Here is a 26,144-nt window from a genome sequence, read left to right on the forward strand (position 1 = left end):
GGATATTTATAGTTGTTTTTCATGTCTTTTTAATTTCAGAATCTCGTTGACAGGGCAAGTCTCACGTACAATCCAAGACCAGGAAAGGTAAGTAGAACTTGGATGTTACATGATTCAATATGATATACTATGATATACAGAACAATTTGTTATAGCAGATTTTTTTCATGGGAAGTATCTGACATTATTCTGGCTTTCTGTATTTTAATGTATCATCTGCTTACATGTGCTAATCATAAGATTGTATGGTAAAAATACTGCCGCTAGTAATCTTACTGTATTTCCTCGTCTGCAGTTTTATTTCTACAGAGTGCTTCATAAAACCATAGGCACAAAATGAGTGGTTTTTATTCCATGCAAAAATTAGCTGTCTGTGCTGTATTTTAAAATGAGCCTTCATTCACATGTGTTGTGTGTTGTTTCAGATTATTATTTATGATATTCATGGTGACAAAAGTAAACAAGAAATTCATTCTGATGTGCTAGATGCCACATCCTGGATCTTTCCCATTGGAGCACTACTTAGGATAATTAGAGGATGGTAAGAAATCCAGGTCATATTTAAACAGAATCTTTTCAAAAGATTGCATGTGTGTTTTTTCTTATGTTTTTGTTTCCTTATGACACACATCTGATCTGCAAGAATGCCTTTTTCTTTCTTCATAATCAGACTTCATACCAGTGAAATAAGCATAAAACAAGGCTTCGCATGCTGCAGTACAAAAATATTGTTCCTCCTGGGAACTAACTTCAAACAGAAAGTTCCTAATAGAACCACAAGTAAATTTAGACTTCTTGCTTACTGAGACAGCAAAGCAATAATCGTCACTAGAAGCACATGTAAGCCAAAGAAAACTTTTTTTTTTTTTTTTTTTTTTTTTTTTTTGCTGTTCAATTTCATTATACAGTAGCTGTTGCAAAAGGACCATACAACATAGAGATTCAACTACTGCTTGTAATGTAGCATCTAAAAGACTGTGAATGCAGAAGGACATAGGGGTGCCTTAATGGTAGATTTGGCTACTGTCCACTCTTAAAACTGTAGTTCAAAATGAAGTAATAGTTTTACCTTGGACAGCTGGGGACATTACCATATCAGCTGTTGCTTTGAAGTTTATTTGGTGGTGCATACAGTGTATGTTTGACTCTTGGCCATAGTAATGTATATAGCATTTACACAGTTTTTAGACGTTTGATTTTGCATTTCTCTCATGTTCTGATGAAACACTGAAAGCCATTATTTGTGTGTGTGTATGTATGTGTTTTATGCCTTATGTAGTACTTGAACAGAACATCCTTTGATATGTCAACTAGTGTGTTTGTTCTAGTAAAATAAGGCTTTTTATTTACATAGTTATTGAATTATATTTTTATACACGTCATATGTTAATGTTAGTCAGCCTTCTGGAGGAAAAGAACTATATACTTAAAGCACATAAATGAAGTATTATGTATCATAAGTAAATGTGACTACTGAAAGAATGTGAGAAAGGGGTGGTAATTTGTATCATAGAAACGGCTTAGTAATAAGCTTTCCAGTATATGCGCTGTGTAAGGACAGTCTTGGCAAATAGCAACAACTCAGTTCATGATTTCATTATTGCAGTTGGATTTTCTATGAGAAACCCAAATTCCAGGGTCAGAAATACATACTAGAAGAAGGAGAGACTGTACTGGATCACCTTTGGGATCTTCCAGGTGTGAAGCATCATCGAAGAAACCTCACAGTGGGTTCAATCAAACATGTAACAAAGGTATAGACTTTATTAACAATATAGTCATGTACATAATACGTTTCTGTTGTCAGCAGTGGTGTATTACTAACAATGGACAATGTGTCTATGCTGTGTTACAGATTTTATTCAAATTTATTGTGAAACACATTTTTCACTTTCAAGGTAAATCCCAGGGCTTTAGTTGCTGAGTATTTACTCTGTGCTATTAGCTTGTGCACTAAATTTATTTTCTTCCTGAGTGTAATGAACAGGTATAGAGTCTCTTTTTTGCCCCTACCTTTCTCTGAATCAGCAACTTGTAGTTGTTTACCCATTCAGTTAATTGAAATTAACTGGAATCAGTTCATATTTTTTTTTAATAAGTGCTTATCTTAAGTTTAAACTATCTCCTGTGTCTGTATGGTTTCTCTTTTGGACATTAGCAATTGGGATTCCCATCCCATTTGTACAGCGTAGCCTTCAGAAATTGTCACTGCCTCCACTGTATTGTGTTACATGTGGATAGGTGGTACACCTAACAGCATCTAGCTCTGTGTACAGCCAGAGGTTTAAAGGGCATTTTGTTTAAAAAGATGGGAATCAAATGTCTAAAACAAAGTACAATGCAGCCACTATTATTCAGTGAATGAGGAATACATTTACCAGATCTTGTGATTTAAGAAGAATTAATGCTCTTTTTGTTTAGTGTAACATTCCATTTATTCACTGTGCAACGGTCCTTTATTGTGACCGAATTATCATTTGTATCACAATATGAAAGCATTTCAGAAAAAGTGCTATTTCTCTGTTCTCTGCTGGTACACAAGTCATTTTAAAATTGATGACCTTTCTGTCATCAGTACAGCAGCATAATGTGATAATAACAAGTAGAAGTACTTATTCATAAAAGACTTAAAAATACATGAACTCAGAAGAAGCTGGCTGAGGGCATGAACAGTGAAGTTAATTTGTTTAACTCAAGTGAATGTTAAAAGCATTTGACTAAGTGGGATTTGAATAATGATTGATAACGTGGAAGATAGCTCAATAATGAAAGAATTCCAGTAATAATGTATAGAGCTCTGGTCTGATGCATAGGGAAGACTGGTGTACTTTGGGTATATAAGAAAGCCCTTGCATAGGAGAGACACTGGTGTTAGTTCCATCATGCTGGATAAAAATATCTGTAGTAGAGCTAAGTAGGCTGAGTGTTGTTCTTCTTCCAGTATGTTTTTCATTTGTATGGAGCACAGATGGAAAGCTTCCTTACAGTGTCCTGTTTTAATAATCAAAACTATTTCCCATGTCACTTAAATGTCCAGTAGGTTGTTTGGGTGAACTTATTTAGAAGTACCTAGTGGTGTATGCGACTACTGTGGGTATAGATTTCATTGACCAAGGTTTTATTCTCTAAACCTCGATGTGTGAATTCTCCTTTTTTGAGGTTACACATCAGCTACTGTGGAACTTGTTTTAAGAGGTAGTTTGCCATTGTACAACTTTTTTTTATTTATCTTTTGTGAAAAATATAGGCTTTGGTTTTCAATGACAGATGAACTGTTTGTCTTTTTGGCAGCTTAGGTATGTGATCAGCAAGATCACGTGTTTTACTATCATTCTCTTCACTTCTGTCATTGTCTTCTAAGTAGCCCAGTAGCTTTTCTCCTGCCAAGTTTGATCATACTGGCTGTATGTCTAGGCTATCTGGCTTGTCTTTTGATTCTTCTGGTGGCTTTTTTTATGGTAAGTGTTCAGGGGCTGTTCAGATGAGGTAGCAGATTTGAAAGCTGGCTAGGTATTTGAGAAGAACATGACTTACAAAGAATAGAATAACAAATGTTTACTAAAGAAGCTGTAGGAGGAACGCTTAAATTTTCATTTATTTATTTATTTATTTTAAACTGACAGAGATTATTGTGCTCAGAAACAATATGACAGTAACTTTGTGCTCTGATTTGGCTTCAAACATCCAGAAAAAGTAAAGATTCTGTTAACTTCGTGATTAGCCTGTGACTTGACATGTGGACATGAGTTTGGTAAATCCACATGTGTTAAATCTGAAACAACTTGCCAGGAGGGGAGGATGAAGATCCCAAAGTAACATGCAACTAATGAAACAAAGCCCTGTGTGAAGTGATGAGGAGTTTTGATTCCACTAAGGCAAATAAACATGGGTCTAGGCAAGTGAAATCTACCTGCACATACCAATTTGTTGCAGCTCCTGCAGTACAATCCATTTAACCAAATTAGTTCCTCTGGTCTACTGCAAATGCATTGATCTTGTGTAACCAGGGGCCTCTTCTCAATCTGTTTCTGAAAGCCTGAGGAGGGTGCAAATGGTTGCTTTCCCAAAAACCAAAATGTGAGAAGAGATATTTGTGTTTCCTTTCTGGAGTCATCCAGTAAACCACTGTTATACATGGTGACAAGAGATCTTTAACAGCAGTTTGTAATCTCTATCTGCAAGATGGTTATGTAGGGAATGGATTCCTTGTGGACTTACCTTAAGCAAAGCTCTTTGTAATGGAAATGCATACAATATTATATGAAGTCTGTGTTTTGCTTGCGTGGTTTGCTGGAAGAAAAGAAGATACTAATTTGAGCAGGGACTACATTGTCAAATGCCACAACCCAGAAGTATTGGTGGTGGTGAAGACATTAATTGCTTAAATATTTTGTTTTACATTGTGGCTAGGCCATGATGAATTCTGAAGCTTGGTTTTGTGATTATGTGGAATAGCAAGAGAGATACAAAGCAGGATAACTGGAAGAAAGAATTTTGAATGGATAAAAAAAATCTGGAGAACTGAAAGTAAGGATTAAGCGAGAAAAAGAACGCTACAGAAGCCAGCACATCCTAAGGTCAAACTGTGCATTAACAGTAAATGCTTGTCTAGACTGTATTAAAAAGCAACTGTGTGAGCACCAGAACTAATTAGGCCCGGTTTTCAATAGACTCTTCTCTCATCATTGTCTTTACTCTTAGCTTGAAAAGCTAGGGTTTAGTTATGCTTTGTCTTGGTGTTGACATAAAAGGCTACTGTCACTTAAGCAGGCTATTTTGGTTATTTCAATCACCAAAATATACAGCTTCAAGGAGAAGGCTTAACAATGCTAGAAAGTACTTAGCCCTGCTGGTGCTGTTAGTGCTGAAACCTAGATCCAAAAGAAGGATGAGTAGCTAAGATCACTGAAGGTGGCTCTGGATCCCTGACAGTGGAACTCTTGGACGTGCTACAAGAATGCCATCAAAGAAACATTTTATGCTAAGGTCATGAGAGTCCTTCATACGGCTCTTCAGAAGAAGACTTAACCTTTCTCCTAAGAGGAATGTTTCTGTTTTGGAAGTGTCTGCATTCTACAAACTGTCTCGAGTAGTCCCCCATGCTCTGTAAGCACTTTGCAGACTGTAGAAGATAGTTGTTTTTGCTGACTCCTCATCACCTCTGCTCCTAGAAGACCATAAGGGAAGCGTGAGTGACTCCAGAGTGACTGTGCAGGCAGGAGGAGAGTACTACAGAATAAAGGAAGACAGAGTTGAGTGCCTGTAGGCTGTGACTTACCTAAGCATTCACTAGATGTGTATAATGTAAGACAACTACCCAGAGGAGACTTAATCTGTTTGCAGTGCTTTTTCTTTTGTTTTTGCCTGATTTGTCAGTAGGATAATGAATAAGGCAAAAGTTTTGACTGCTTGTGGGTGGTAGGCGGGGTAGTAGAAAGGAAACCTTCCAGTTTGGGATCTGTTCTGTAACACTGTTCTAGTGGTTTTGCATATAGGTATCTTATTCTAAAATCTCGACGCCTCAAAAATGAAAGGGGTTTGGTCTGAGTGCTATCATAACGTGTGTGGTTTTCATTTTGTTTTGAATGATGATGGCTTTATTATGAAAGTTAAAGAGGGCTCTGAAAATAATGATGCCTGTTAAGTATGTTCAGGCAAATCTGAACATGCTGTGGTAAATATTTACCAAGCTAAAGTTTACATGCTTAAATTTTGGAAATTAATGTCATACTACATGGTGTACATCTGCAAATAAATAATGTTTGTTTATACAGCAAGACTAAATTCTGCCATTTTCATCAGCATGCAAATTAATCTGTGTATCTCAATATTTAAGTCAAAATGTGTATTTGTGATTTTTTTTTTCACATGTTTGGAAAATATAATGTACATTTTGCTTGAAGGTGTTATTTACTTAAGTAGGTATTGCTTTTGTTGAAGAATTCCAGTTTACTACCTTATGAAAAGACTTTGTGAACTTAATCTAGTAGATACAAAAATACCATCACAATGAGTAGAGTTTATTTATGGCTGTCAAAACCTGGCTGAAGAGAGAGGTGGTGGTAAATGGGAGAGATCTTATTATGATTATCCACGCTTTGCCTAGGCTTTGTAGAACTGCTAGATTCTTTACCTGCTGAAGTGGAATCACCTCATTAGCTTCAATCAGGAAAGAAAACTTGAAAAGAGAATACAGACTGGCTGTTCTAAACTTCAAATGGAAAAATTAATTACCTTGTACCAAATGAAAATCAAACATACTGTCTCCTAGTCTGTCTGAGCCCACAGGCAAAGATACTTTGTTATGCTACTTGTTTAGTCTTGTAGAGCTAAGAGTTCAGCATCATTATTTGTGGAATTCTTTTGTGGAATGTAGATGCAACTTCTGATTTGGCTTATCAAATTCTACTGTTGGATTCACAGGTTTCAGCCATATTATCTGACAGGTCTTATTAGGAAAAATAAACTTCAAGTATTTCTTACCTGTGATTTAATAAGATTCATATCAATATGAAAACTACAGGGAGATTGCTTTTTAAACTTGTCTTATGATATACTTAGAACTTGAGATATAATGTTCATTCAGTACTTTTTTATAAAGTAGTATTGCACTAGGAAGTTTTTGTTTCTTAGTCTTTCTGCTTTTACTCATCTATATAAAACTGCTGGTATTGCAGGGTGGTTTTTTGTTTTTCCTGACAGTATTTGTTGCTTGCAGCAGTACAGAGGAAACATAATTGTGCAAGAAGTTGCTGAAGCAGAATATGATGATACTTCAGGTCTTGTGAGGAAAATAAAATAATAGAAATGCACGTATTAGAAGTGCCACATCTATTGCTGTCAGTTAAATACTTCCTGCAAGAACTTTGACGAAGCGGAGATGTTTTTGTAGCTGGGATATAACTTCCTCATTTGAAAGTTCCACTCAAAACTCATGTGAAGAGGGCGAGCATGCAGGCGTTTTGACAAGATGAGGGGCTGCAACTTTTGTGCCCTGATGCTGACTTTCTCTGCAATCACTTGGTGTTTTGCCTTTTGGGCATTGGAGACACCACAGGCCATGTGGGATCGTTGTCACAATGTGACCTTGGCTTGTTCTTGAGCAAATCCAGAAACCAAAAAATTCAGATGTGCAGGCGGCAGCATCTTTATTCTCCAGCTTCTTCTCCAGTGCACCTTCAAAGGAAATCTTCATCCAGCTACACATACGATTTGCTGGATTTTTTTATGCTGTCCAAAATCTTTAGCATAATGCTAGTAGATCCATGGTTCAGGGGGAGAAACGTGCTGTAAAGTTACACTGAGAACTGAAGGTTTTCACTTAAAGTTTAGCAAGCTCTGTAAGCACGAGCCACCTTTCACTGTAACAGAAAGACTATTCTGTTAATGCACTGCTGAATCAAGACTTCACAGAAGATCCAAACTGAATCATAATGTGTAATTGCTGAGAAAAAAAGGTATTCACAATGAATTTTATATAAATGTTACGCAATTAGCATGGTTCAATTAAAAAGCCTTTTGGATTCTAGAGCAGATCAGGTGTTCAGACAGTTGTTCTCCAGTATAGACAAATACCAGAAGAAAACCTTCAAGGTAGCACAGGCTGTTGCTTTGTAGTTACAGAAACGTTGCTGAAGTATCATGCTTTACAAATGCTTTCTATTACTGTTCTTTGTCTAAAATGCTATAGATTTTTAATGTGATTGAAACTTGAACTCACGCATCTTGAAACCATAGTCAGATGCATAACATCTGACCTAATTACCACCTATTACCACCAGGAGTGTATGTTAAAGAACAGGAATGAAGTGGTGGACATTTCCAGAAAGTTTTAGTTACGGGTACATCATCATAAGTATCTAAATGTGTCATATATAATCACTGTCTTCAAAATAGTAATTAAAAAATGCTACAGTATATCATATGTATGGGTTGTCTATCAGTAAATATTGTCAGTTCCTTTACTTGAACAGCATCAAAACTGAGCTTTTGGAAAGTAGTCTAGGCTACTAAGTGTGTGTTTATTTAGTGGGAGCTGGAAATATAGTTCCTTCAGATTTTCTAAAAATCCCAATTTTCACTTCAGAATGAAAACAACAAAACAAACATCTTTTATCATATAAAGCCTGGCTGAAAGGATGACAAAATAGGAAAAAGGAAAGAATTACTTTTGCTTTTTCCCCTTCCCCCTAATGGGGCAGACGTTCCAAGCATGGATAACCCTTAGCATTTGATTTGTTTCTGTAGGACTGCAGTGTTCCGGAGATTGAGTTCAGCGTGGGAGCCAGTACAGAGGGACTTCCTATCTGCATACAAAGTGCAGTTGCCAATTTAGAAGAACTGGATGTTGAAAAAAACCCATATATACTTGTCAAATCAGGAATGTGAGTACTGAACTTTTTTTAATGCAGTTTGCCAGCAGGTAGAATATCACGAGATGAAAGTCAGTAATAGGAAAAGTGCTTTAGGCCTGTGCTTTAAATCAGTTAACATAACTATGTATTTCCAGCTCTTCTCTTCAACATTGTACTACTAAGTGGTCTTCTAGCAGTGGAAGCAAGTTTTCAAAGGATTTTTTTCCTCTGGTTGCTGGCAGAAGTCTCTTTAGTTCAGTCCTTGAGTGGCTTTATAAATAGAAGAAGCTGCTCATATAAAAGCTTATAATTAGCTTTTAGTTCATTGAGAATAAGTACTGTCTTGCTAGCCGCCCATCCTGTTGTAACTGTAACATCATGGCTGAAAACCAAAAGGTGAATATTATGTCATACAAATATTCCTCAAGCTACAGCTGTATACAGACTGCTTGCAGAGATGTGACGCAATGTGATACAGGCTCCCTCAGTTGTCCATGCTGAGCAGAACAGTCTGTTTCCTTGGTAAATGGGCAAGACAACACATTTCCTGAAGTTTGGAAATTTCCTCTTTTCTGCAGAATGACATTAGCTGTTCTACTACAAGAGTCTGAGTTTGCCTTTTCCACATGAACCAAATTTTTGTTCCCAAGAACTTGCAATATATCTGTAAAGGTTGAGGTGATGAAGGAATTAAAAACAGTCTCATTTTAGTTTTGGCAGAACTTTGACTGACTGACTATGAATTTGAATCTGTTTGTGTAGTTTTAAAAAAAATAATCGTCCATAAAGCACCGTGTTTCTTCTTCCATTCCTTATTTGGTTTACTAACCCTGTGTCTAATGTCTCTGTGCTCCATGTTCTTGATTTAAAGAAGTCTGAAGGAGTCTCAATATTTTTAATCTACATGTCAAAATTACAGTAGCTTGCTTTTAAAAAGAGAGTCATAACAGTATTTTAATAACTTCCACTCAAAAAAGTTGAGATTGATGTTAGAAGCATTTTGATTCCTACGGTAACAATCTTAGGAAAAATTTCCTTCTAGTTTCTCATCATAGGATCATAGAATCACCAAGGCTGGAAAAGACCTCCAAGATCATTGAGTCCAACCATCCACCTAACACCAATATTTCCCCACTAAACCATGTTCCTTAGTACTACATCTAAATGTTTCTCGAACACCTTTGGCAACAGTGACTCTACCACCTCTCTGGGCAGTGGACACCTGGAACAGGTGCCCGTTCCAGCACCTGACCACTCTTCCCTAATATCCAACCTGAACCTCCAGTGATGCTGCTTGAGGCCACTCCCTCTCACCCTGTTGCTAGTTACATGGGAAAAGAGGCTGACTCCATCTCATCACAACCTTCTTTCAGGTAGCTGTAGAAAGACATAAGGTCTCCCATGAGCCTCCTGCAGGCTGAACAATCCTAATACTGACACTGATTTTGTATAGTTGTAGTATAACAAATTGGCTTCTTAATGCAAGTGAACAAGTTGGTAATTTTCTCTTCTTTAATTTGATTAACATAGACTCAATAAAAGTATCTGAGATCTCCTGAGCACTGATAGTGTAAGTGTATTTAACTATACCTGATTTTTGATGCACTGACAGCTTTCCCCAGTACATAGTTTACCTCTAACAGGTACAAAAAGAAAAATAATTTTGACAAGATCATTGTATTTGTAATGTATCTGATTAGATTAATAAGTCCTTCATCATGACTGTTACAGATGGCTTGCTTATTCCGATTTAAATTACAAGGGGGAGATGAAGATTTTGGAAGAATGCAGTGAACCATCTGAAATTCCTTCAGCAGATGTAAGATCTGTGCGTCCCTTAAAAATGGTGAGGACTTTACAACTCTAGTAAATGGTGTGCTCATCTTTTGCTACCCTTGCTGCCTTGGTGATTTTAATTGACGTCCTTTCAGGGTTAATCCTTACACATGTAACACCCCTGTCATGTCATGGTGTATCAGCAGTGTTGCAGTGTTACTAGTGGTTACTAGTTCTCATGAGCTCCTACATCTGCCCCAGTAAGAACATGTCCTCAAAGTGTCTTCCTGGGCAAGTGCTGCTGTAGAGTAGAGATCAAATAGGGCAGAACTGAAAGATTTGGCATTGCACCGAAACCAACACCAATTCAGTAACTAAAAAAGATTGTAAGTTGTTTGGTTTTTAATAGTATAGCTAGAGTCGTTTGGGGTTGGAAGGCAGTTGAGAGATCTGCTGTTGACAAATATTCAGTAGTCTTCCTAAGACCTCACACTGAATAAAAATATCGGGATGGGCAGCTAATTTAAATTTTAGTAGAGAGCATGAAGGTCTAATTATGAAAAAAATGTGGAAGGATACAACGTATCATTTCACTTTATGCGAGTCTAGAGAAAGAGTTTTAAAGCCACAAGTGAATACAACATAATGGCTTGGTAGGGAGGTGTCTTGTTCCCCTGCAGAGTACCATTTGTTAACATTGACAGAGACAGTACATTTGCGTAGGTTACTTTTTTCCTGTATCTTCTGCCTTCCCAGGCTTATTGTTTGCATTTCATCATTTGTGTTTAAGCAACTTGAAATATATACCACACAACTTTATAAGCTGATTTTAAAAATTGGTCAGTGCAAATTAGTTTAAAAATACACATTGTAAATATTGTTTTTAAGTGCAAATAGACAACAATTTAATATTTTAAAATTGTTTCAACCCCTGCAGGCTAGTCAATGCACTGCTTATTGTTTTGGTCAGGTTTATAGTGTCCCTGGTCTTCATGAATTATCAGAGTATTTAAGCTAGTGTTTGGTTCAGCTGTCAGTGAATATAGTGAATATAACTACTGAGACTTTATGCTCCTATAGTAATCTAAAATGCATGTCAAAATGTAACATCAAATTTTGTATAAGTACCATTTTCCTTTTTTTTTTTTTTTTTTTTTTAGGGTGGATTGAAGGTCCAAATGCCTATGAATGTCAAGGTAAGCACTAAGGAGATGGAACAAAATGTGAGCCTGGAAAAATAAAATTTCTATCTAAGCTGTTGTTGAATTTGTGATGTTAGATTGAGTCTTCAAAGTTTACATGCTGCTGAAGGTAAATTCACAAATACTGTCAAATCTGCTTTCTTACTCATTTTTTGTGAGGTGTAAAAGTAGTCGTAGTTTGGTTTTTACATACTAGAAGAATAGGAATTTGCTATAGAAAAATTGTAAAGCTTTTGTAATGTAAAATGTATTTGCGTGAATGACACATTCATCACTATAATGAAAGGAGGTTGGGATTTTCATATTTAATGTACCATGTTTACAAAAATAAATTATGGGAGGGAAGTTAGGATGCTTCCTTCCTCTATCTGAGTCCAATACAATAGTTAAGGGTGTGACCACAGACCTGTGACTTGTGAACCAGATAGCTATTCCAGAATAATTGTTCCTTTTCCCTCCTTTTTCTATTTCTCCACAAAAATATTAATGCTTTAGGTAGCTTTTAATTACAAGTACATGCAACATTTAAGATTTTTTGTATTAAATATTATTAATAAATGTTAATGCTATTGATAACTGGTTAGTCTGGTTTGGCAGATGAGGAAACCAGACAGTGTGTTAACTGCAGTCACTGAAATGACTTCAGTGAAGTGCAGAGAAAGACCTCTTGTCTAGTTTTAAGGTGTTTGTTCAGTACATCTAGTCATGACAAGGCAGGATTCAATGCAGGTTGATTTGCAGTGCCTAAGCACGTTGTTAAGGATAAATCACAGTCATATAATTACAAAGTGCAATTACCTGTCATAGAATTGTGTGAATGAGTAGTCTTCTGTGAAAATACCTGCAGATGTCTTACAAGCCTACCTAAATTCACATAGGATCTCTTCAGCTTCCAGGGTGTAGAAGAATCAGAAAATTTCAGGAATACAGTGCTGAATTTTCTTAATAGTGGTAGCTTATTGAAGGTGAAAAGAAACTATCTGCCACATACTGTAGCAGTGCACATGCCTAAACTTTGAACTATCGCATGGGGTATACTCAAGGTTTTGTTTGAAATTGTTTTCTAGATAATAATATATGAGAAAACCCACTTTGAAGGATGGTCCAAAGAGTTTTCGGAAAATATTAATTCTGTCTTGGCTCTGTTTGGTGATGAAGAGGATTTTCAGGGCATTGGATCAATACGTGTCATTGGTGGCGTGTAAGTGTTTTTTGTGGGTTTTTATTATTAGGTTGTTTTTTGTTTTTTGAAAAAAAGAGAATATTTCAAATAAATCTAGCATAACTAAATGCTAAGAAATTCCAATTAAGACATGACTAGAATATATTTCACTAGTAAAATATTTTGAGAAGAAAGAAATTTACATTTATCAGTTACCAGCCTTGGGTAAAACTACTTTTCAATACATCTTATTTATTTAAGGAAATACAGGAAGATAAAACTGTTTGAGAGGTGTTTGAAGTCATTGTTGACCATTTCAGTGCCAGCAAACTTGGCCACTTAGTTCCTTAGTGCCAGTATATGCATAAAGCTTTAATTTAGATTGATACATGGTTCTGGTCTAACTTCAGTTTGATATTTAAACGCTCATGAAATCTATAAACTGTCTTATTCTGTTTATGGTTTTGTCACCTGTTGGATGTTGTCTAAAACTGAGAGTTCATCCTTATTGTCCTTCTTTGAGGTCTTGGATTGATTATCTTTTGCCTTTCTTCTCGCTTCCTCCCACACTCTCATGAAAAGGGCCAGATGCTGTGAGTGATGCCAGTGAGCCACTGAAGGGATGGACAGCTCCAGCTGTTCTAGAAAGCTACTAAACTACACATTGTTACTTCACCCTTTCTTAAGACCCAACAATTTAAGGTTGTTTGGAAGCATAAAAGGTGGTTGCTTCTATCAATAAAATAGTTTTCAGAAGCTTCATTTTTTTTCTTAAGGGGTTTCAGTGTTAATACTTCAATGTAAGGATGTAATATAATAAAATGTATTTAATACACAGGCTGTCATCCAAATTTCACAAGCATAACATTGAAAATAAACTTAATTGTGAATGCACAAATAATCTATTCAAATACACTATGTATTAGATTAGATAGGTTAGATGGATAGATTAGAACAGGAAGTACTGGGAATGGATGAAATCTTCCTCTGCTGAAATCCCCAAGTTTTAACAGCAGGGTGGTATCTCCTCGTTTATGAAAACATGGGAAAGATTTGCACTGGGTTTTATCACTGGCAATTGGTAATTTTAGGGTTTTATGGCAGCTAGATGCATTAACCTCTATAGTACTGAATATTGGTATTGGGGATATGACTGATGAGTAGAGATAGATCTAGAAACATTACACAGATAAACTGTTATTGGAGAAATAATTACATGGAAGGATTTGATACGCAAGGAACACTTCTTGAGTGCTTGTTGAGATTTCCAACAAGTCTTGCTTTGTTTGTTAGCTGAGTCTAAGGTATGAGCATTCTTAGGATGTTCTTGTCCTCTTTTATTTGTTATGGAAAATCATGTATGGAGTTGTTTTGCTTTTAGTTATTTCTCTTTCTTTTGTTGTGTGATTGCTTTAGATGGGTTGCCTATGACAAAGAACGCTACAAAGGCCGCCAGTACTTACTCGAGGAAGGAGATTATGAGGACACACACACATGGGGAGGAACTGGCAGTGTTCTCCTGTCTTTCCGGTTCCTTCAGGCTGTAAGTACTTTTGTGAATTTCACACAAATTATACATAGTTCTATAGATAAAGAGGGATGTTATTTTTCATTTACGGTACAGCTGTTGTCTGTTTGATCATTCCAAGTCATGCCCAACTTCACTGTCAGTCCTATCCCAGTTGCTGAAATTTAGACTCTATGCACTGTATAGCAGAGGCAACTTCTGAGTAGCCCTTTTGAAACTTATGCAAGGAATGTGTCACATGGAGTTCCTTGTCCCAATGCAAGATTTTTCCAAGGTGTGGGAAGCAGAGTGGTGAGGCCAGACTCTTTTCAGCAGTGTGTGGAGACAGGACAAGGGAAACAGCCAGAAACTGGAGCATAGGAAGTTCCGCACAAATTTGTGCAAGAACTTCTTTATGATGAGGGTGAAGGAGCACTGGAAGAACAGGCTGCCCAGGGAGGTTGTGGAGTCTCCTTCTCTGGAGATATTCAAGACCTGCCTGGACACCTACTTGTGCGACCTGGTGTAGGGAACCTGCTTTGGCAGGGGGGTTGGACTCGATGATCTCTGGAAGTTCCTTCCAACCCCTGCGATTCTGTGATTCTGCACTTCAAGCCATTCAAATCTCTTGCATACTTTTCTTAAAGCAGTTTTTTCTTAAAAGTTTATCATCATTAAGTGTACAATGTAGTTGTTTATTAATACCAAAAAGTGATTGTTCAACACAGCAGCTGTTGAAAGCCTTAAAACAGTGTTACCTTCTGTCTCTGTAATTTTTGTGCCAGAAAATTTTGGCAATATGAATAATCACAGTGATAAGATCTCTTCTGCTAAAATATGTTGTATGGGGCAACAGTAAAATAATAAAAGCTCCGGGTCTGTGAGAGCTCTTGCTCTTTAAATGCAGCTGCAAAAGTGGCTCCTTTTGAGAATTAGATTGGTGACTCTGAGATTATCCAGTCTTTCTGATGTGATGGGATGTTCCTGAACCATGAGTTTTGTGAAGATTGAAGACAGGCATGTAAAGCAATGTCACTGTCTCAACACTGACTATTATTTTGCAGCAGAAGTGGGGTGGAGTTAATGGGAGCCAAAAGGAGTCATGCTCAAATTCACAACATGCAGGTTTAGTTTTTATGAAATTCAGTTAATTCAAAGAAGTTGATGAATTGAAGAAAAATGTTCTCCTCTGAATAATTTATTTTTCAGATTTGGCAGGAATTTACTTCTAACTGCTTCTTACACTTCAAGCTATGTATAATGTATTTGAGTAACTTAATATTTTTGAATCTTCTGTTGAGCAAATCACATATATACTGATTTAAAATTGTGCACGTGTTTAGCAGAGATGATGTTCTGTGTTTATTCATGTATAGGCAACTGTTTGTGCCACAATTATGTGTAGCATGTAATTTTAACAAGAGGAACTGCCAAAGGAACTGCCAAATTCTGCAGCTGGCACAGGAAGACCTTGGATCTCTGGGTGCAGGTTTGGCTGCCACAGTGTAAGAAGGACAAAAAACTGTTAGTGGGATCCAAAGAGGGCTAGAAAGATGTTCAACAATCTGGAGAGCAAGGCATAATAGGAGCGGTGAAGGGTCCCTTGGGCTGCCCAGAGCAGAGGAGCTGAGAGGAGGCCTCATGGCAGCTGCAGCCCCTCACGAGGGGAGCAGGGGAGCAGAGGGGCAGCGCTGAGCTTTGCTCTCTGTGACAGTGACAGGGCCTGAGGGAATGGCATGGAGCTGTGTCAGGGGAGGGGCAGCTGGGTGTTAGGTGAGCATGGAGCAGGCTACCCGGAGCAGTGGGCACAGCCCCAAGTGTCAGAGTTCAGGGAGTGTTTGGACACTGCTCTCAGATGTAGGGTTTGGATTTTGGGCAGTCCAGTGAGGGCCCCAGAGGTGGAATTGATGATCATCGTAGGTTCTTTCCATCTCAGGATTTTCAATAATTCTGTGACTTTAATTTGATTCAGGCCTACAGTAGGCAAGATGAGTACTCAAATCCTTAGCATTTTGAAAACGTGTCATTCATATTCAACTATCAACATATATTATTCAAATTGATATGTAAATTTATATCAGTGTATACTTCTGCTATTAAAATTTTTCCTCATAATGTAAAGAGATAAGCTAGCTTGTGTCTGGAGTCAGTCAAATGACTGATGGCAGTGCCGTTTTGTTAGGCTTGACCAACAGATTGACTGCCATGCTCTGATGCACAATACGTAGGTCAGTGTTAAGGCATGCCGTATGTTCCCTTTGTGACTTTCTATCTGATTTAAGGTCAGAAGCTTAAAAACATTTTAGTGCCAAACTCTTGTTTTCAACAGGACTTGGGCAAAAATGCAAAACCAGCTGTCTGTGCATCAGGCCCCTTGCTAAATAGGGAGCGTACAAGCTTGTTGCCATCATCTCACCAATGCTGTGAGGAAGAATACAGTAATGGCTGTAATAGTCTCAGACTAAGTAGGGTTGTTCCCAGATACCAGATTCTTTATTCCTATTCCCTGAATATTCTTTTTTAGTCAGGTGGATTCAAGAGTTTCTGCAGAACATGAGGGAATAGGTGAAATGTAGCTGTATTGAGTTATTTATGGTCAGCTTGTACAGGGAGAGAGGAGACTGACCCCTACTCCATTCAGATACTCACCAGTGCCACCTCTAGCTGTACTGCTCCCTGCATAGTATTTTAACTCAGACATGACACCAGATGACCTTGACATTGTTGGCTATAAGGCCAGCCCAAGCCTGAAAACAATTTAGCCTGGCTCGCACAGCACAATCCCAAGCTAATAAGCCCTGCTTACCTGAGTCAGCTCCAGGCAGAGTCTGATCAAACATCTCTGAGCAGGAAGCATGGTGCAGGAGCACGTCAGTGACTGCAGAACTGGACTGAGTGCAGTATACCTCATTAGCCTGTGTCAGTGCAGAATGTCAAATGTGGCTGTGCAAAGCTTTTCAAGTGTTTCACTGGCACTGTGCTCGCCAGGGTGGGTTCACTGGGAGCTTATTAGCAACGGGAATATTCAAGCCATGTTTCTGCACACACAACAACTATTGCTGTGGAGCTGAGGCATGAGTTTTATCTCCTGTGAAATCAGAAAGTTTTCTTCATCACTCAGAAAGCAGAAATTGTGAATGCAACCCCTGTCCATTCTCTGTTAAAGACGCACATGCGTGTAGGTATGCTGCAAGATATTTCAGATTTTGTCTATCTGAAATACTTCTGCTACAAATTGCTACAGGCTCTCATGAAGGGATTCAGAGAGTGTTTTGAAAGAGAGAAAGGTCACGCAGAGTTTTATTTTCCAACATGCTGGCAGCTCTGTTATCAGCAGCTACATTGGACTCACTAGAGTCAAATGCAGGACAAGTTCCTGAGGGAGGGCAGCAGCTTATACTGTGTGCTGATTTGGGGGACTGGTCATGTTTGCTGTTTTCTGCAGAGTCAAATCTGTGAAGCTGGAGTTTGTTCGTGTTTGTCATGATCAGGGAAAGACCAATTTCTGAATCTCTTACAGTGCAGCAGAGTACTTTCCCACTGATGTTTTCAGATTGAAAATTGGCCTTGTCTTCAAAGTTCATTTTTAAGTATTTCATATTGTTTACAAGAAACCACAGTGAAAATTGTAAGGAGAAAGTCATGACTGTATTTAAAATGTGTTTTAAATTAAAATTTTGGATATATGTTCAGTATTTAAAATTTAAAGAAATTAAGTGCATATATGAACTCAGTGGCTTTTCAGGAACTCATATAAAATTCTTGCTTTGGGGCTGTTAATTTAGCTGTTTCTCATTGTCACTAAAACTGCACTAATATTTTTTCTTTTTTCTATGTAGTAGCCTGAAACTGCAGTTGATTATTTTACCAGACATTGTACTTGAATTTCTAGTGCATACTTGAAGTAGTTGCAACTTTTTAAATAAGTGGAAGGGGTAGATGGTCAACATAGTAGGAAAGCCAGTTTTACTACAGAATTTGCTGCATCACTTTTTAATATCCTGTAAACAATGCAGAGCTTGACACATTGAATGCGTGTTCTAAAATTGGTTTTGATTATGGCTGAATCCTGTGTACAAGGACGGTCTCCTTTAAAGAGCCTCTTCCATCTGGCTGTGTGCTTGGTCTGGCCTTAATTTTTAAGTGCTTTTTTTGATTCTTGTAAGGCTAGTTTTCTCATTGTAGCCTTCAGCATAGTGATCTGAGGATTGTAGCTTAATTGCTACATTAAAAAGTACTTAATGTAATAATTCCTGTGTGATGCCTTCATATTATTTGTCAATCTGTTGGCTACTGTATTTGCTTAACAGTTTGCAAAATGTTGTAATCTGTGACTCATTACAACATTCAGAATGTTTCAGAAACACTGAAATTGAATTGAGTTCATGCTTTGGATAAAAGTTTAAAGAAAGTGAATGGTTTGTTGTTTTCCATGTTTCCAAACAGTGACTGAACTGTGTTGTTAAAATTGCTAAGTATTTAAAAAGGTGGATATTTGAAGCTCAATTTTAATTAAAGTTGTCCAAGTAATCTGGCTAAGCAAAACAATGTCACACAGTTATATAAGGCAGAATACAACAGTACAGTCTGAGATTTGTTTTATTGCTATAGAGTGTGTTCGGTCACACAGGACACATCTCCAAAAGCTACAAACCCTTTTTGCTGAAAAAATGATCTACGATTGCCCAGGTCTTCCTTTTACTCTCCTTGATTATTGCCTTGCCCCAGGGAAGGGAAAAAGTAGGAAAACTTGATTTAAAAGTCTATAGTCATGGCAATGCTTGGAGTAGTCATTTGTGAAGCTGTTGGAAGACAAATGCTCACTCTCACAATTCTTATTCACAAGCACGCAGTTTTGCACTATCTTTCTCATAAAGAGAAGGGTGGTACTCAAGAGGCAGCAGGTTCTTCCTCTCTATTGAGGAAACAAATGAAGAATGTGTAAGATTGACAGGCATCCAGCTAGGCTCTTCAGTACCAAAGTCCCCCTTAAAGATCTTCACAAGGACCTAAGCCTTTTCATTGTTTTATAAAGGACTATCCCTCAGTGTGCAGCTCTTGGACAAAATGTTTTATGTAGTGAAGTAGCACTGAGCTGTGGCATCGTATCCTCTAACTCATATGCTGCCTCTTAGGATTTCATAGAGTCATCAGTGGCACTATTTCAATCCGATGATGAAGACGGGAAAGCACTGGACATCATCAATGAAGAAATTCCTGATTTGGAACAGACTGGATTTGGCCCAGAAACAGGGTCGATTCTTGTGAAAAGTGGAGTGTAAGTCTGCTGAAATACATGACTGGAAGTATTATGTACTTTTTTATCCAGCTGTTTTCAGATAATACTTGGACAGGAGGTACTTTACATGGAACAAGTTGTAAATGGTTGGAGGACAACACTGTTTATTTCTGTTTCCTTGGTAAATGAAAAAATATCTTAATGTTTTCTCTAGGACTCATGCCTACATCTTGATTTGGATCTGTGCGCACTTGTTAGTACAGAAAGTTTGTGAGGTCCCTCCAGAAATCACATAGACTGTAGTTTCATAATACAAGAGCTTTGGTAGTAATGTAGAGTGTTGTGGTACAGAAGTGAGATTTTAGGTATGTTAAGAAGTGGAATACCTTGTGGATACAAATGGAGCCTGTACAGAAAGGATGTGCTGTGACTTAATCATAATAAAGTCAGGCCATGGACACTGAAAATTGAAACCCTCTTTAGAGAAAGATTTAAACTAAAAGCTAAGGGGCTAAAGCAAAAGCTGTTGAAGAGTACATGGTCCAAACTGATTAAATCCATGCGATGGACTTCACTGATCTTCCATATGCCTATGTGAAGTTCAGGAGGAAAGTAAACAGTACAACTGCAATAAATAAGGAAGGTAAATAAGTTGGCAGGCATATGCAGTTTTAAGTGATAAAGCAAGGACAGAACTTACAAGTGCTTCTACACCAATGCCAGAAGCATAAAAACAGAGGGAACTGGAATACTTGGCACCAAATAACAACTCTGATATAGCGAACCACAGAAGTTGGAATGAAGGATAAGCTGAACAGTGTTGCAAGGCTACCAACTACTGGCCAGTGTGCATACCTCATGGTTGGAAACAGCCCATTGTGTACAGGTCTCATGTATTGCCAACATAACTTCATCTCAAAAAATGGCTTAGAAGGGGCTCCCTGAGACCTATAGATTAATGGATTTGCCTTCTGTCCACAGTAAAATGGCAAAATCTATAAGATCATGGAATGCATGGTTAATCACAGTCTGAAGGGAAGGAGTCACTATGGCTTCTGTGAATGGAAGTGCTGCCTCACTAAATCTCTGGTATTCTGTGAGAAAGTTGATATGCACATGAATTAAAGACAGCCCTGTGGACACAGTACTATAAAAATAGTAATAGTAAAAGCCTTTGACAGAGTGATGCATAGTTTATTGAAGAAATAAGGCCGCATGGAATTGGAAGAAAAGTTCTGTTAGGAACTGAAAGCTGGCTCACATGTACGAAGTGAAGAGTCTTAATAGAGAGGAATCATCAGTTTCTCAGGCATTGATGATAAATCTGTTTTTATTTAATGGATATAGTGAGTATTTTTATTCAGGAAGACTTAGTAATCTGGGAGCAGGAAGCAAACAGTACTCTTCAAATCTACAGATGATACCACTTTCTTCATGGCGTGTTAAATAAGCCATGTTAATTATGAGAATCTTCAGTTGGTACTCATAAAATTGAGCAGCCAAAAAGATGGCGGGTATAAAAATATATAGTAATACACACAGGGGAAAGTAAGCTAAGACATAATTAAATGGTGCTAAATGTATAAAATGCTAAATGGACTACAAAAGGAGATGTCCTCTAATATCCCTAGTAGTGCTAGAAGAACAGTCCTTGGTTCCAGGGAACTAAGAAAGGAATGGACCAAGACAAGTGGCCAGGTTAGTAGCATCTCCCTAACTAGCTTCTGCCTACTTAGGCAGCTGACAAAGCATGCTTAGGGCTAGATACACCCTTGATCAGTTTCTTCTTAAATTACAGCAGGATTAGCAAAGCATGAGAAGTTCAAACAGGCAACTGTGGAAAATTTTTGCTTTATCTCATCCTGTCAAGACTTCCTCATTTATTTCTCTTTCTTCTTATACCATTTTTCTTAATTCCAACTGGAAAAGTTGGAAGAAAGTTCTGTCTTGGAGGTGATGGTGAGCAAGTTAAGATTGACCTGAGAGAGATTTAAGAAATAATCAAGTATCTTTCCTCTTGGCTTCTAAGCAAAGTGTCCAAGTAGTGTTGGTAAAGTAAAAACAGTAAATCAAGTGTGTGACACTTAAATGCCTCAAATCAAATTTGACATTTCACTGATACGCTAGTCAAGAAAAACTCCCAAGAAAATTGTTGATATTTTCGTTAAACTATCCTTGAAAATGTTTTCTCTTTATTTTTCTGCCATTCTTCAGGTGGGTTGCTTATCAACAGAAATATTTCTGTGGAGAACAGTATATATTGGAGAAAGGAAAATATAAGTGTTTCTTTGACTGGGGAGGATCCAGTAAAATCATTATGTCAATTCGACCTATTAAGTTGGTGAGTTACTGGAGATTGTTAAGGGAAAAACTTAAAAGAAAGCAGACTTTTGAGTTCGAAGTCTTACAATAGTTTTATAATATGCAGTTCTGTAATAGTTTTGTTATCAATTTGTATGCTTTATTTGAAACAAGTTAAAGGCTCTTGTGGATGACATACCATAACTGTACAATGTAGAGGCTGAGCCTTGTCTTTCTGAAATGGACACTTTGGATCTTTCTTTCTTTAATGATAAAATTGATGGGGAAACTTAGTAAGAACTTCCCTTTGTCAGGTTGCGTTCATGGAACAATAACCTGGCCTGGAAAGATTGATTTTGCCTGATTGATAAATTCTTGAGCATTTGTGTTTCAATTTTCTAGCCCATTTTATGTGGCTGTGGGTTTTTTTTTATGTTTTCATACTGAAATATTTGTAAGGCGTATGGTGAATAAAAACAGAAAACAGTTTTAATCCATTTTTAAATCCAAGGTAGTAACCTGACCAAATAGATTATCATCCTAATGGAAAGCAAAGCAAATTCTCAGTAATAAGTATATAATAAATGATACTATTGTACTGAAAACTGGAAAGGTACAAACGTTAAGCCTTATTTTGAAGAGCATATTTTGGAAAAAAAAAAAAAAAAAAGTCCCAATATTGCTCTGAATTTTATATTTTTTCAATAAATATACTTAAATCTGAATAGATTTACATTGACTTTAATCCATGTCACATGAACTAATTAATTAGTTACATGAACTAAAGATGCAATTTCTCTGTGGAGAAAAGGACTGAACAATCAGGCACCTATAATGAACTTATAGGCATCTGGTGGCAGAGGTTGCGAAAAGAGAATTTTGCCAAGAACATGGGAACTATGTGCATCACTACTCTTGAATTTGTAGTTTAGAAATTTCAGGAACTTGACATGCCTTCTTGGAAACTGATTGTAATTCATTTTGTTGTTATTATTTATTGTATTATTCATTTATTTGTTCATATGCTTGTATATATATTTATTATTGCAGGAACCACTTGGAACGAATGAGCCTCCACATTTGGTATGTTGATATTGTGTAACAGTCTCTAGTACTAAACCACATTTAATAATTAAACACAGGTAAAGCTGAATTTCTCGCTTCATTTCTTCAGATGAATATCTCAGTATTGTGATCTCTGTACATTAAAGAATAACTTGAGGAAGCTGGTAGATGTGTAAAGGCTATGTTTGCCAATGTTCTGCTCTTAGTTTTATTCTAGTTCACACCTTTTAGTATTGTGTCCCTAAAAATTGAAAGCAGTACAGTAGACGGGTAAATTTGGATCTTTCTGGCCAACTATTTTCCTATTCTTTCCTCTTTTTTTTTTTTTTTTTTTTCCTGGAAACTTGATATCACATATATTTGTCCTTCTCTTTGTGGCATGCGTTCTTTCCATTATTTTGCATTCTATCTGGTTTGTTGCTATGTTGTCTTATGTATGAGCTGAAGAATAATGAAATATAAACTGCAGAAAATTGAACTGCATGCTTCAAACTTGTAGATCTATTGAAAGGAAAGCAGGAATTTCATGATTATAACAAATACAAGATGTATTTCTTCTGTGACACATTCAAACAGTTACATCTACCTTGCTAATAATGCACTTTAGTTTTAAGAAGCAGTAACTTTGAGGATTTGCACTTCTGGTCTTTATCTTAATTCCATTAACATACCTTTGGAGTGATTTAAGAACTGCTCTAAATGTTTGTATTTATCACCAGGCATAGTCTCTGTCTCCCACAAGGTTCTGCCCAAGCAGGGCTCTTCTCATTTCTGGCATTTTTGCTTTTATTTATCCTTTTCTGTCCTGCAGTGGGCTGCTAGCATGGGTGGTGATCTGAGTGGTTATATTGCTTTCTCTGTTACATGCTTTTAAGCAAGGAAATTTGGAAAAATGTATTTTGGAAAACTTGATATTTTCCAAAGGAAAGGAAATCTAGAGCTCAATGGCTGTGTTTCAGAAAACGTTAAGTATTTTGTCATCTGGAAATAATTTTATTCTCTCTTCCTTGATGGCTATCATAGCCATAAGCATGTGGGAAATGCATACGTTGTGTTACTTAGCAGGTTGACCACACCCTTCTTTTTCTCTATGTTCTCTTGTTCAACAATTTTATGATTACCCCAGGACTGCAGGAAATGTTTCTTCTCTGAAGATATAATTGGTGTATTATTTTAGCCTTAAACACTGATTTCCTGCCAGACCTACTTATATGGCAGTTGGAGGCCAAAGATTGGCAAGTTCATTCACTCTAAGGCCTTGGTAAATGATACTAGGTAAAATAACTGGCTCTGATGAATCTGATGGGATCCGGAAAACTGAAGATAAATGTAATATATTTGTCCTTCTTCAGCTCTTCTACTTTTTCAGCATTTCCCTCCCAGGAAAAATTCTTTCGTTGTTTCACTTTGGTTTTCCAGATCCTTAAGATCAATGCAAACCTATGAAATTTCAATACATTTTACTTACAGTCTTTAATTTTGCAGTGATATATGCAACAATTTTAAAAATCTTTGTGTATGACGTAGAATACTCTGAAAGTAATACCTCCTATTTATTTTATAGAACAGATACAGAGAGCACAATAACACTACTTGATAGATCAAATTCTCAGCTACAAAACACTATTTTTTCAGCATAGTCACTACCAGTAGCTGTGCATTTTCACCAGCAGTTCACAGGAGCCTGCATGCCACGCTTATAGAAATCTGCATGACTTTCTGGAACATGGCTTGTTGCCGTTACTGAAACACACCACTCACCACCTCTGTCTGCTCACATCCACTACTGCCATACCACCACCATTTGCCTCTGACATTGTGGGCCAACATAATAAAATAGGAGGCATTCCTTTTGGAATGGCCCATATACACACACACACCTGAAATTACTGATCTATATGAGACTGTTTTGCCTGTTGTGGTGTCTTACAAAAGTCTTAGTTTTGTTTTTAAATAACACTATCCTGACTTCTCACAATCCTGGTTATTATAGGATTCCATCTTAAAAGTAAGGAAGAATGTAACTTGCGTCTTTACAGTCCTTTTAGGAAGGGAAATATTTTCAGTAAGTCTTTGTAGGGAAATATTTAATCACTTAAAATGAGTAAAGAGTAGTATTCAGTTAAATATGAACATTTTCCCATTCAAGGTAAAGAAATGTTTCCATATGTGCAACAGTCTTGTAGTTTGGAAAATACATGGTGCATATGAGTTGGCGAGTCCTTAAGTATTGTCTTCTGTAAGCCATACGCCGGTTATTTTGAACGATTCTGTATCCATTCTCCCACCATGAATACACGTAGATCTGAGCAAAAGTGTGCTGTGTTTGCTGTCTATAAGAGTGTCTTTTTCCACTTTTTTAGTTGCTCTTCAGAAAAAAAAAAAAAAAAAGTTTCTTTAATCTTTTCAGTAACTGCCCTGATCCTCTACTTCTGCCAGGATCACTAACAAAGTGCGTGTGGTGCAAGAATGACTGAAATGGCTGCTTCTAAGTGATTCATTTTATTTATTAAAAGGAAACTTTGTTTTGCCCAGCAAGAACAAAGCCTTTTTCATTAGTAGTTGGCTTGTGCAGATAATGTAGGTAGCAGAGAGAACTGCTGTGATAACTTGTGTGTATTTTCAGTATTCTGTCTGTTGACTTTATAGGAAGTGGAACCTGATAAAGTAATGTCAGACCCAATAAAGCATCATTAGCTGAAGTTTAAGAGTAATAACAAATACACAGTTTTTTTCATTGACGAATTGATACTTCATCCTAGCTTTAGTGAGATGAAGACCATCATTCATTCTTAGACATATGCCATATAAAAGTGAGTTACAAATCTTTTTTTGAAAGTGTTGCATAGTGTATGGCCTATGAAAGAACGATGGTGTATATACTTCTATAAAGTTTTTTTTAAGTTAAATGCATAGAAAAGAGTACATAATTACAGCTTAAACAGATGCTCTGGAGCATAGCATTGCAATTATATTTATAGAAAAATTAATTACACCTTATCCTTCATATTTTAACTGATGTGTTTTCTCAAAGGCCAGGTTAAGCTTTTCTTGTTCTTTCCAGCAGGAAATGCATTCATTTCTTTAAAAATGCAGTCTGAATTTTTCCATAAAATCATTTGCTAATGCTTATGTTTGGCCTGCTCTCTCTGTACTGGCAAGAGCATTTGATTTCTTTTCTTTGGCAGGAAGCTAGGCCAATTTGGGACATGATAGGGAAGTCCTGCTTGCAACAGCCATAGTATTTTTCTTCCATTACAAAATATGAGCTGTTCTTTTGATAAAGTAAAATTTTGTATTCTTATCCAGCCTCTCTTTCAGGCTTTAAAGTGAAAATCATCTCCATTATACTATACCAGCCTAGGAGCACAGAATTCTAAGTGACTTGACAATGAGCATAGACTATGTCATACTGTTTGGTTTTTTTTTTCTCACTTTTTTTTTTTCTCTCCTTTCTTTCTTTTTAACTGCAGTGCTTTCAACCTTGTTACTTTTCAGAGTGAACTGAGCACATCTTATTGCTGGAATATAGTTAAAT

General features: G+C 37.0%; 1 protein-coding gene across 3 annotated transcripts in view; it reads left to right on the forward strand.

Annotated features, from left to right (window-relative positions):
* Positions 1 to 26,144, forward strand: part of CRYBG3 (crystallin beta-gamma domain containing 3) — a 90,785-nt gene that overhangs the window by 45,031 nt on the left and 19,610 nt on the right. For all 3 annotated transcript variants that reach the window (XM_048934198.1, XM_048934199.1, XM_048934200.1), the window contains 11 exons: positions 40 to 87; positions 426 to 541; positions 1,607 to 1,754; positions 8,248 to 8,384; positions 10,086 to 10,200; positions 11,291 to 11,326; positions 12,400 to 12,533; positions 13,911 to 14,037; positions 19,137 to 19,279; positions 21,455 to 21,581; positions 22,592 to 22,624. In XM_048934198.1, coding sequence (XP_048790155.1) covers positions 40 to 87; positions 426 to 541; positions 1,607 to 1,754; positions 8,248 to 8,384; positions 10,086 to 10,200; positions 11,291 to 11,326; positions 12,400 to 12,533; positions 13,911 to 14,037; positions 19,137 to 19,279; positions 21,455 to 21,581; positions 22,592 to 22,624 — 1,164 coding nt within the window. The remainder of the gene's footprint in view (positions 1 to 39; positions 88 to 425; positions 542 to 1,606; positions 1,755 to 8,247; positions 8,385 to 10,085; positions 10,201 to 11,290; positions 11,327 to 12,399; positions 12,534 to 13,910; positions 14,038 to 19,136; positions 19,280 to 21,454; positions 21,582 to 22,591; positions 22,625 to 26,144) is intronic.

Source organism: Lagopus muta, chromosome 1 (genome assembly GCF_023343835.1).
Source record: "Lagopus muta isolate bLagMut1 chromosome 1, bLagMut1 primary, whole genome shotgun sequence".
NCBI classification, from domain to species: domain Eukaryota; kingdom Metazoa; phylum Chordata; class Aves; order Galliformes; family Phasianidae; genus Lagopus; species Lagopus muta.